Source organism: Nerophis lumbriciformis, linkage group LG01, assembly GCF_033978685.3.
Source record: "Nerophis lumbriciformis linkage group LG01, RoL_Nlum_v2.1, whole genome shotgun sequence".
Taxonomy (NCBI): domain Eukaryota; kingdom Metazoa; phylum Chordata; class Actinopteri; order Syngnathiformes; family Syngnathidae; genus Nerophis; species Nerophis lumbriciformis.
This window is the reverse complement of record NC_084548.2, coordinates 47,229,370-47,242,409: the sequence shown is the minus strand read 5'-3', so window position 1 is coordinate 47,242,409 and position 13,040 is coordinate 47,229,370. Positions and strand designations below refer to the sequence as shown.

At 39.2% G+C, this 13,040-nt stretch overlaps 1 protein-coding gene across 1 annotated transcript; it reads right to left on the bottom strand.

Moving 5' to 3' along the window:
- dnajc11a (DnaJ (Hsp40) homolog, subfamily C, member 11a) lies at positions 1-12,340 on the bottom strand. The gene is made up of 16 exons (XM_061984688.1): positions 12,194-12,340; positions 11,124-11,253; positions 10,922-10,995; positions 8,564-8,665; positions 7,639-7,767; positions 7,393-7,515; positions 7,216-7,289; positions 6,939-7,128; positions 6,729-6,814; positions 6,513-6,629; positions 2,721-2,876; positions 2,536-2,605; positions 2,282-2,339; positions 1,427-1,569; positions 1,187-1,316; positions 1-420 (listed from the first exon to the last, which is right to left on the bottom strand). The coding sequence occupies exons 1-16, from the start codon at positions 12,263-12,265 to the stop codon at positions 395-397; spliced, it is 1,680 nt and encodes a 559-aa protein (XP_061840672.1). The 5' UTR covers positions 12,266-12,340; the 3' UTR covers positions 1-394.
- Positions 12,341-13,040: the final 700 nt, after the last annotated feature.

Below are 13,040 nucleotides of genomic sequence, written 5' to 3'. Positions count from 1 at the left end.
TGAGGGAGACAGATTTTTATTTAATGGCAAACAGGTGCATTCATGATTTGAATCACATAGGCACTGCAATTTGCGTACAATTTGGTAGACGCAACTGTATCATAAAAGACAAGCCTGAGCAAAAATAAAGGTACCCCCCAGAGGCTTAACAAAAATATGGTCGTCATTGATTTTGGTGTCACATTTCATTTCAATGAGGCCCCAACCCTGTCAGTGGATACTGTCCTTTCATACTTTCTTCGACTCTGCATATTTGACTGAATAATGTAACGTCCAAAGATAAATGCAATTCTTTTGAGTGACAAACACTTTTATCCCTGTTTTGTCTAAAACAAAGGTTACTCCATTCTTCTAACAGCTGAGAGATGTATCTTTTTGGTCAGTAGAGGAACCTCTATGTGTCAGTGTCAATCCTGTGAGCTGCAAAAAGGACAGAGGACAGACAGGTTAAACCTGGGGGCTATGTAGATTTGCATAGAATGTTCAATAATTCATTGCATCAAACAAAGTTGTCAGTCACCTGCTCATGTGTAACATGGGATATGTTTGTTATAGGGAGTAGGAAAGTGTTTGTTTTCACCTGTGCAGTAGAGATTGGTGCATTTGGTACAGTGCATATTTGTTTGCATTTTGATTGTCCCAATGTTGACTGGGATACCAAAATAAGTATACTACCGCCTTTTGGCACAACTTCTAAAACAAATCTTATCTGCTTTTTGCAACACTCACATGCAGTCTAGTGTTGCTTTTTGCTTATTGTGTAACATTTTTCTTTGATTAATGAATTGGCTGATTACACTATAATCACACTGGTATGATGTCACACTACTTAAGCTGGGTACACGCAAAGATTTTCAAAATCTAGTGGCCTAGTACTGTTAACGTTTAACTAAACATCAAACTATCAAAACAAATTTGGCACGATGCAAACACTTGGGAGGCTTAGGCTTTCCCCACAGACATTAAGAGTTTTGGTTGTAGATATTGAACAAGGTCAATACTTATGATTGTCTGCCGTGATCTCTTTTGAAACAAATTATTGGGACAAATTCACTTTTCACACAGCTCAGACCATAGGAACAATCTTGTAAGACATTGTCTTCATGTGTGCTCTAGTTACAAGGTTTACTGTTCCAATCTCTGTCAAGGTAAACTAAAGCAGTTTAAACTTGTTGGAGGAACTTACATTGCTTTGGTATCCTGAGTGGTTCTGCATCTCCTGATAGGACTTGATGCATGACGCCGCGGAACTGATACAGCACCTTTAGACTTTTCTCCTCTCCCACGCAGGGGTCGTAGAAGCCCGGGAGTCCTGACTAAAATGTAGAAACACACACAAAAAAAAAAAGAAAACTAAAAACACAGTAACAATATACAGATTTTAGATACCCAATTATGTCAATTTTTGGATAATGTCGTCTTATACCTTTGTGGCCTCAGTCAGGATTAGTTTGGAGTCTTTAACAAGACACTGCAGCGGCACAGTCACATCGATGACCTTTGCCCTCTCATGCTTTTGGCTGTTGTCAGTCACAAATTTTCCATACCAGGCATTGAGGATGATGAGACCTGGTTTAGAAGGCAGGAGTAAACAGTGTGAAATAAATGCATTCCTTTTATTTTAGAAAGAGCTGCAGACAGCATGGAACTCAATTCCTAGAATCAAAAAGCTTTCCAACAACATTTCCGTTCTACGGTGCAGTAAATTGTTTTTTAATTCCAAAAGTGCCTAACAAAACACAAGTATATCAATCTGTAACATAAGATCATTGGTAAAATGAAACATCTTAAAAAGTGCAAAGTCTGCTGGGCTACTCTTGACTGTAAAATCTAAATTTTACATTTGCTGAAAATCAAATTGTCAGACTTCTACTTGGGGGAATTAACTAGTGTGCTTAAAGTATTTTACAAGTGTGCTTATCAAAGCCTGGCATAAAAGTGGTAGTTATTGCCAGTCGAAAAAGAGGCCTGATGCTGTTTAAAAGGAACAATTATTCCGCTTAAAAATGTCCACCTTGTTTCCGATGCCGTCCATATTGCCACAAAAACTTCTAAAACTGCATGAAAAACTGCTTTGTCAAATAATTTAACACATTCAATTTAAAATTAAATAATATTAAATGTCACAAGTTAAAAAGAGGGACCAAACCTTGAACAGGCCATCAACATATTTAACTTTGAATGTTTGTATTTTTGATAGTCAAGTGTTTTAAAACCTTTTGAAAACAACAACAACCTGACACTGTGAATTAGCTGATCTTTTAAACATCACTAATCGTACCCATTCGAGATTCCTCAGCTTCAATAATCCTTCGCACAGACTCCTGCATGAGCAAGACCTTGAGAGATGAAAAAAAGAAAAGCGAGAGAACCAAAATGTGAGATTAAATCATTTCATCATATGCATCATGAAGCCACTAAAACTTTTAATCTCATTACATATTTGTATCAATGACATCACTTTCTGACTGTTGTAAGACTTCCGACATTTGCTCTCTGTCGAACACATCTCTAATGAAGCCATGAAGTACTCACCGCAGCCTCTGCCTCCTGTTTCTTTTTGGCTATGTTAGAGGCTGAGCTCTCACGCTGCTTCTCCAAGTCTCTGTTAAAAGATAGATAGGAGGAATTAAAGGAAAAGAAACAGCTGTAATAATACACGCATGGCTTCCTTTAACAACTTCTCTTCCATAAAATAATTCCAAGTGGGGATTTCTTACTGTTCTTTCTGAGCTCGCACATACGGCCGAATAACGAGTTGCTGCATGGCGAGGTAGACAATCAGCGGTCCAACTGTGGCGTAAAATACAGCACTTGGCAGAAGTTGGTCGGTCAGGTGAATGGGAAAGAAATAAGTCTGGCTCGCTCGGTTTAGTCTGCAGAGAGGCGGTCAGTTGTATTATTTATTACCAAGCAACTTTTGCCTAGCTGCTTTACTGTGTGACATTCAGTTGTGTGGGAACACACCGTAGAATATTGGCTGCCAAATGTGGGTGTACAACCAAGGTTATTGTCATGAAAATACACCTTGTGTTGCCATCTGCATATTTGTGTCAATACGTGCTGGAAAGCGGGTGATTGATTGTTAGTGTTTAGATTTTCCAAATAGACCAGGTTCATATTTAAAGAAACAATAAGATTGCACAAATCACTACTTCTCGAAATAAGGGCAAAATATTTGCATTTCCCGGGGAAACCCAGAGTGTATGTGTTAAACATGTATCAACCAGAGGTGGGTAGTAACGCGCTACATTTACTCCGTTACATCTACTTGAGTAACTTTTGGGATAAATTGTACTTCTAAGAGTAGTTTTAATGCAACATACTTTTACTTTTACTTAAGTATATTTATAGAGAAGGAACGCTACTTTTACTCCGCTACTTTTATCTACATTCAGCTCGCTACTCGCTACTAATTTTTATCGATCTGTTATGCACGCTTTGTTTGTTTTGGTCTGTCAGACAGACCTTCAAAGTGCCTGCCTTACTGGTGACGTTTCACTTTGTTCCACCAATCAGATGCAGTCACTGGTGACGTTGGACCAATCAAACAGAGCCAGGTGGTCACATGACCTGACTTAAACAAGTTGAAAAACTTATTGGGGTGTTACCATTTAGTGGTCAATTGTACGGAATGTGTACTGTACTGTGCAATCTACTCATAAAAGTTCCAATCAATCAATCAAAAGTGTGAGGGAAAAAAGATACTTGTTTTATTTCAACCGTACCGTCAAAAGCCTCAAGACTGACCGCACATGAGGACGTTCCTGTCTTCACAATAAAAGTGCCGCGCCATCGCACCTGCGCTTTCAAAACAAGAGTCTCCGAAAGCCAGCGTAAACAAGCTAGCAAGCTACGGAGTTTGACGCCAATATATTTCTTGTAAAGTGCATAAAAACGAATATGGAAACTGGACAAATAGGATGCCAAAAACCCACCACTTTCATGTGGTATTAGACAGAAAGGAGGAACTTTTCTTCTCCTCCATTTGAAAACGTGGACGTTATCATCACGACTGTCTGATTACAATCAATGCAAGTCATCAGAATCAGGTAATACACCAACTTATATTCTAGTCTTCATTAAAGAAAGGAATCTATATGTTAAACATGCATGTATATTCATTAAAACACCTTTAACATGTAAACAAAAACAGCAAAATAAATACTTATAAATTATATACTGTATATATCAATGTATATGTATGTATGTATGTATGTATATATATATATATGTGTGTATATATATATATATATATATATATATATATATATATATATGATATGAGTGTGTATGTTACTCATCAGTTACTCAGTACTTGAGTAGTTTTTTCACAACATACTTTTTACTTTTACTCAAGTAAATATTTGGGTGACTACTCCTTACTTTTACTTGAGTAATAAATCTCTAAAGTAACAGTACTCTTACTTGAGTACAATTTCTGGCTACTCTACCCACCTCTGGTATCAACTGATTATTGACAATGAAGTTAGGTAATATATTGTATTAAACCAATCATTTTATACAGTTTAGTTAGGGGGAACTGCACTTTTTTGGAATTTTGCATCATTTATATTCCCCATGTGAGAGAAGAACACGTCTTTCTTTTTTCATGCATTCTAACTTGTAAACAAAAGCTAGCAATAGGTGGCTAACAATGCAAGTAATGGGGATTTGATCTATTTTGCCTATAAAGCGCTCTAAAAAACCTCCATCAACCTTTTATAAAAATGCTGCAAGAAAACAGAATATGCAATGTGATAACAGGCACGTTCATTATAACATGTAATATTTATGTATTTTGGTCATTTTAAGCATTACAAAGGCGCATTGATTTCACAGAACGCATCACAACATTCACTATTTCCTTAGAACAACAATTACTAATCATGATAGACTTTATGAAAGCCAACAACGACTACTTTGGGACACATTATGATCCAGAACATTATATTTTTGAGCCCAAATATAGAGGGGCTGAGCTACAAGTTTTAGAAGCTGAGTGATACGCAGATCCAGCTCTAATGAAACGCTAAGCATCATGTAACAGTATTGCTAAGTGCTGAGTAAGTAATAAAAACTACACAGAAAATAAAACAATCACTGACTGTACAATGTCTGCTCTCACTGGGATGCTGACTGATGGGATGTTTATATCTTTCAGCACAGATATTTTATCTTGGATATATAATCATCTATATTGGAAGACACATTAATTAATTTATTCTAATTGTATTCCAAACAGTAAACATTTTTTTATATCTGACAAAAAGACACATACACTGTATTACAAATGTCGATGAGGTGTACGCCGCCTTCCGCCCGACTGCAGCTGGGATAGGCTCCAACATCCCCCGCAAGCTCGAGAGGGACAAGCGGTAGAAAATGGATGGATGTTGGTTATTAAGTTGTTTGGAAAAAAACATTGGCTTCCGCTGGTTAAACATTATAGGGACATGCGTCTGCTATTTCAATCGCCCCTACTTCCAGTCAGGTGAGTCAGAGTACTGCTTTGGGACTGCAGAACCTAAGCCTCCAGCTTCTCTTTTCTCCATTTTAGAATTTGATTATCAAGATTAATGACGCCACACTTAAATTAATACAATAAACAGACTGTAGATTCTAGAGCATACAAACTACAAATTTATGGTGAAAAAAATTGTATATGCAAACATTACTTTAGCAACACTGCGCGAGCAGAACAGCAGTAACCACACGCTCTTCCTTTTCCACACACATAAGGAGGTGAAGTGACACTACATGCAGAAGCCTCATAATCAGTTTGTGTTCCAATTTAGTGATTTTTACTCAAGCAAATGATCGAATGAATAAGGGATTTTAATCATACAGAAAACACACATTGATAACAGTTTATTGGACAAATATTATCATTTATTTCATGGTTTTATTTCTCGTTTTCCGCCCCATCATGACAATGATGTCTTCTGCTCTGAACTGAATTTCATAGTTGACCAACTTTTCAGTTTATGGCCACAACCCTCTACTGTACAGGTGAGAGGCATGATTTATAATCTAGAATTAACTTTTACAAACCTCACAGCGATGCAGCAAATCACCGGCTCAGTAAGTCAATACTGTAGTAGCTAGTTACCTTTCTGTGATCAAGGAGCTGCTAGAAGTAGTTCATCTGTGTTAGCTCTTACAAATAACAATGTCGCTAATACTTGGTTAATGTGCAGACATGTAAATGGAGTATTGTTGGCAATTTTGGGATGTTTTTGAGGGCTTTATGGATGTAATAGATGACTGCCATTAGCTTCAATGTTAACAGTCTAGAACGCGTCATATATTACAAAAAAAATTTAAAGCGTGTTCTTGTCTCACATTGGGATTGTGAATGATAGGAAAAATTACCCTTAAAAAATGCAGTTACCTTTTAACAATAACTCTTAAAACTACTAAACTAAATATTGGTTGAAATACTGTGACCTACAAAAAGTGACAAACTTTCCTATACGGCCCAGCTTTAAATGAATAAAAGCAGCACTTACTTGACCTTAAGCGATACACCTTGGGGCACCCCTACACTGACGGTGGCCCCCAAAACGCTATGTCGACTGATTTTCCTCTCAGCACCATATTCTACCACGGTTCCAAAGAAACCAGACCTGCAACACAGATACAACTCAGAATCAGAATAACCACTGACATTGTTCTTTATTACACTCTCAAAAATCTGAAAACGATACTTCGAGCACTTCACATACTTTATTGAGCCCTTAATTTTCGTCTGGTCTTCATCCTGGAACTTATACTGGTAGCTCATCATCATGAAAGTGTTTTGAATGCCAAGCTGCATAGTGTAGGAGAACATTGTGGCTCATTGTGGGCAGGCAACTGTAGATGAAATGCGCACGCACACACGCGCACGCACTTACATGCGTACACGCGAACACACACACACACACACACCGAACCTGCACTGCGAATGTAAAATGGCTGCTCTTGGTGTCTCTGACTACGCTGGTGTTCATGGACGACTGGATCCCCCAACGCCATTGTAGGTAGCCCATTGTGTTCTTGTCGAGGTGACGAGCCAGCACTGTGGTGATGCCAGGACGCACACCTCGGGATGAAAACTGGAGCCCGCATTGCCCTGTCACAAAGCTGAGGTGGAGCAAAACAAGACAACTTACAAAGTTGTCCATTTTTTGAGTTTTCAGTGCAGATATTTTTCTAACAATTCGGACATACCACCGAGGTGTCAAATTGCGGAACACCTTCATTCCAAACAGAGGTCCATGTGTGTCCCCGGCACCAAGCTCTATCTATATACACAGGAAATATATAATCACTTTGCCATGGCTGTCATCAGACAGTCAGTCAAGGAATGTGTAAAATTGCCTTTATACTTAATAAAGAGCACCGTACCTCCCCCCAACCCTGAGCTGAGGTGACTTTCCTCAGGGCCAGGTTAATAGTCCCGCCTCCGTTTCCATTGTGTGTGGACAAGGAACCGGATAAGATGGCTGTGTCATTTGTGGTAAGAGGGGCCTGCAGAAGAATACATAGGACAGCTAAACCTGCTTAAGCTGTCACATGTACTTCTGTGGCAGAAGTAATATTGTAAAGACAAGTACACAGATCTCAAGAGTGCAATCTGGCACCAAATTTCACCTCTATGGATTGTGATATGTGCATCTTGTTGATTTCCACATGTGGGATGCCTCCTTCATCCATTTCACCATAGTCCTCTTCATAACGATCAAAGAGGTTTGTGGCATCAATGCCCACACTAATAATTCCCTTTGAATAAATACATGGGTGAGAGAAAGTATTAAAGTTGATACTGGTGGAGTGTGGACTGTAAAAAAGAAGCGTTTTGAAAAGGATACATTCAATACTAGCAATCTAGGGTCAAATGTCAATCACAATCAACAAAAGCTCTTAGGTAGATATAGAGTACAACATGTTAGTGACGGGTCAAATGTTACAGAAGCATCAATACCTTATGAAACACAGGAAGAGATACGGTGTCCCTCGATGTGTTACTTGAAGTAAAAAAAAGCATGTGACCAATTAAGCTGCTTTGTCTTTTGACCGAAGTGCCCTACTGTGTTTATCAAGAAGCGCTTATTTTAGCTCACAAGTGACAGCTGGTGCTAAAAGAAGACACAGGTTTTCATCTCCATCATTGATCTAAAGGGAACTAAGAAAAATTCTGATGTGTGCTGTCATTTTTGATCTAAGAGCGCCAAATAAAGTAAATATTAATCTCTTTAATTTACTATTTGGCTCATTGACTAGAAATGCACGTTTGATTTAATTTCTTTATAGCAGCTATTTGTCAAAAAATAAAATAAAATAAATTATATTTGCTAAATATTAATTTTATTTCCAGGTGAAATCGAATTATTTTTTAAATCAATCTTATGGCGGACGACCATTATGAAACACAAACTCGATATCAGTGCAGTGTCAATATAGGTAGTGAGTGTGCAGTACACTCACTGAGGCCTCATTTACCCATCACTACAATATGCACAAGAAAGCTCTATAAAAGGGTCAAGATAAGGTGAGTTGGCAACCGTTGGCTATATACCTTTGGGTTGGTCCTTTGCTGCAGTCTTCGTTCCTCTCGCTCTACTTGAAGCCGCTCATACTCCTCTCTGATCTCTGCGGGAGTTCTTTTCCTCTCCACCACCTGGTAGAACAGCATGTGCCTTTTTATTCCCAAATACATAATGTATTTGTTATTGTTACTATACAGATAATGCAGTGATTTAATAGTTTGAGTTGGCTCAGCAATACAAAATTTAAATAAGTATTTTACTCTGAGGTTTTCCATAAAAGCCAACCCTTTATTACCCGGGATTTCCACTGGATGCCTAACGGCTGTGGAACGTTGCCGCCACAGTGACTGACTTTTTCAGTTTCCATTTAGGTTAATGTGTTGATTTCCACCGCCGCCAATACCCTTGTGCACGGACGGTGGCGCCATGCCAATGCCGTACCGCATCCCTGTGCTAAATATCCGCAAAGATTCCATATTTGCCAAACGGCACAACACGGCAGATCAATGTAGCTTAAATCTGCTTGTGTGGCACAGAAAGTCATGCACTAACACAAAATAAGTCATCCAAATTACTTCCACAAGTAAATACTGTGTTCAAGTCAGAATGTATTTTACACTTTGAAAAGTCCTAATGGGCGAGGACGGACATGAAGTCAACTTGTCAAAGGTTTTCAGACACAATTTCAACTTGTAGACACAAATGGATGAGGATATGCTGATTCTGGAGGTCCAAAATCAAATAATCATATTACAGGCATATCCTTGACAGCTATTTCGGGGCCTCTGTCAAATACCAGCTGATACGGGGAGTGTGAGTGTGTACAGCGCTCGCGATGGATGAATGGATAGATGGATGGATGTAGATAAAGATAGATAACATGTTATCTGTTCCAACAGAGAAAGAAATTCCCCTTTGACAAGGGTGGAATAATAAATCCAACTTACATTGAAAACAAAGTGCAGTGTTTTGAAAGAAGACTGTTAAAAACAAATAGATTCTAAAAACTGTAGTCTAAAAACAAAAAAAGTTCCCGTTTTGCAAGACAAAACTGTCGTCTTTTCCACGTGTCAAGTCAAGTCAGTGCTTGTGGGTATTATTGGACAGCAAAGCTTGAGACATTCCGCGGTGTTGCCATTCAGCAGCCGTTATGTATCTTGAATGACAGGACAGAGTTTATTTGATTGTGCTCCTCTGGAAGGACAGAAAAAACTGTTTGTAATTTGTTTTACTACAACTCCCCAAATTCACAAAATCTTGGAGAAGTCTGAGTTACATCGCTGCACAGAGAAGCCGCAACAATAATGCAAAGGGGATTGCCTGATGGCGGACACGTTACGTGGTGGTGCCGTTCAGTAACCGTTACGCATTCAGTGGAAATCCGGGGTTAAGGGTATTTAGTGTGAATTGTCAAATTAAGAAATGTATTACCGTACACAAATTACGTGGCACGCTTGAAAATTAAAGATTTGATCAGGGCAGGGCGACATGAACCACAACTGATATCCCGGTATTTTTAGGTTGTATTCCGGTATACGATACATAACAGTATTTTAAACAAAATGTGCAAAGTGTTTAGTTTAAGCTCAACACCACATTACTGTTACTGCCAATGTTCTGAAAATTACTTTAAAAAGTAATTATTATAGTTACTCCTTACTTAAAGAAAAAAGTAATTTAATTCTAATAAAATTACTGTTTAATAAATGTAATTAAGTAGTAGGGAAAGTAATTAATATGTTACTTGAAAAAAACAACTTTAAATATATGTCCTATGCAGTTGAGAGAAGTTTAAGATTAATAAAGTGTGCGTACGTGTGTGTCTCTTTAAAAGGCAGTGTCTGTCAACTCTGACAGCTGTTCTGTTGAATCTTTTCACCGGCTTGTGTTACCTACGGTCAATAAAGAGGAGCCACTGCCTGCATCCGCCAGTCGCCCGAGCTACGGTGCCTGCTGTGCATCCACCAACACCCGTAACAAAGACACATCAAAATATACCGGTATGGTCTCAAATATATGTGTCTTTCGAAAATATACTGGTAATAACTGTGATACCAGTATACCGCCCAGCCCTAAATTTAAAAGTTTAAAAAGTTAAAGTACCAATGATTGTCACACACACACTTGGTGTGGTGAAATTAACCTCTGCATTTGACCCGTCCGCTTGTTCACCCCCTGGGAGGTGAGGGGAGCAGGCCACGGGAATCATTTTGGTGATTTAACCCCCAATTACAACCCTTGATGCTGAGTGCCAAGCAGGGAGGTAATGGGTCCCATTCTTATAGTCTTTGGTATGACTCGGCCAGGGTTTGAACTCATGATCTACTGAACTCAGGGCAGACACTCTAACCACTGTGCAGGTTTTTTTGATGAATAAATAGATTTACCTCCCATCCTTCCACATCCAATCCACGCTTGCCATACACGTCATAGATTGCTCGTGCCTGTGGCTCACTGAGCACTAGGAAAACATACAACAGTAAAGTCAAGAAGGTCAATTATGCATTAACGTTGGTGTTGCTTGAGGTATGTACCCATCCCTCAACATGTCAGTTGATGGACTCACATTAAGGTACTGAAAAGACTTACCTTCATAAGCTTCATGTACAAGATTAAAGAGCTGCTCTGCTTGTCGCTTTAGTTCTGGATCCCGATGTTTGTCTGGGTGATAGAGCATACACAGACGCCTGTACGCAGCTTTCAGTTCATCCTGCGTTGCCTGAAGCGCAACATTTAAGATAATGAGTAATTAGCGAATTTAAAATGACATATTATGAAAATTATTCAGAAATCCATCCATCCATTTATTTTCTACCGCTTGTCCCTTTTGGGGTGGCGGGGGGTGCTGGAGCCTATCTCAGCTGCATTCGGGCAGAAGGCTGTGTACACCCTGGACAAGTCGCCACTTCATCACAGGGCCAACACAGATAGACAGACAACATTCACACTCACATTCACAATTGTTTCAAATAAAGGAATCAAAAATCCCAACAATTATTTTTTCCCCCAAATAGGACCTGCCTAAACAGATTGATTGATTGATTGAAACTTTCATTAGTAGATTGCACAGTGCAGTACATATTCCGTACAATTGACCACTAAATGGTAACACCCGAATAAGTTTTTCAACTTGTCGGGGTCCACGTTAATCAATTCATGGTAACAGTTCACAATGACTTTACCTGATGCAATTATTACTTTTACTAATGTTTAATGACAGCATCAAATCCACGGTATACTCGTGTTAATAAAACAGTGAAAGGAAGACAAATGTAAGGAACTCGATCCCGACATGAAAAGTCTAATCTAAGCAGTAAATCCAGGTGTAATCAATCATGGTAGCATTAGCCATGTGCACACTTCACGAAACAACTCTTAAACTACAATTTGAGACTTGTGACACCCACTAAACCAGTGTAGCGAATACTGTTTTACCTGGGGTTGTTGATCGATTTATTCCTCTGAGTAAAATGATCCCCCATAAACTTATGTTTATGGACCCTAGACATCAATGTCGAGGGTCACAAGCTAGCCGTCGAGCTAACGTTCAACTACATTGCACGTGTAAGCATGGACTACTAATATTTGGTGGCAGCGGACAGAATAGCTTGGACATGCTTGCACACTCTAGCACCACACAAGACACATGTATAATGTACCTCTCGCCGGACATTTAGAAGAGAATAGTAATCATCACTTGATATCTCATCATCGTCCAAGGCAGACGCCATGTTTACACCCGGTCATTTCTTCTTCGACTCATCCATAGAATTACTCAACGATGTTCCAAAAGACTCTATCGCCTCCCTGTGCTTTGGAAGTGTAACTGCAGATTGATTGATTGAGACTTTTATTAGTAGGTTGCACAGTGAAGTACATATTCCGTACAATTAGCCACTAAATGGTAACACCCGAATAAGTTTTTCAACGTGTTTAAGTCTGGGTCCACTTAAATTGATTCATGATACAGATATATACTATCAGATATATACTATCATCATAATACAGTCATCACACAAGATCATCACATTTAATTATTTACATTATTTACAATCCGGGGTGTGGAGGGGGGTTAGGTTTGGTTGTTATCATCAGTCACCAACAATTAAATGATAAATGGGTTATACTTGTATAGCGCTTTTCTACCTTCAAGGTACTCAAAGTGCTTTGACATTATTTCCACATTCACACACTGATGGCGGGAGCTGCCATGCAAGGCACTAACCAGCACCCATCAGGAGCAAAGGTGAAGTGTCTTGCCCAAGGACACAACGGACTTGACTTGGATGGTAGAAGGTGGGGATTGAACCCCAGTAACCAGCAACCCTCCAATTGCTGGCACAGCCACTCTACCAACTTCGCCACGCCGCCCCTATTGAGAACAGAGAAATGGATATTGGAACAGTGTAGGTCTGACTTGGTAGGATATGGACAGCAAGTAGTGGGCACAGAGAGAGAGAGAGAGAGAGAGAGAGAGAGAGAGAGAGAGAGAGAGAGAGAGAGAGA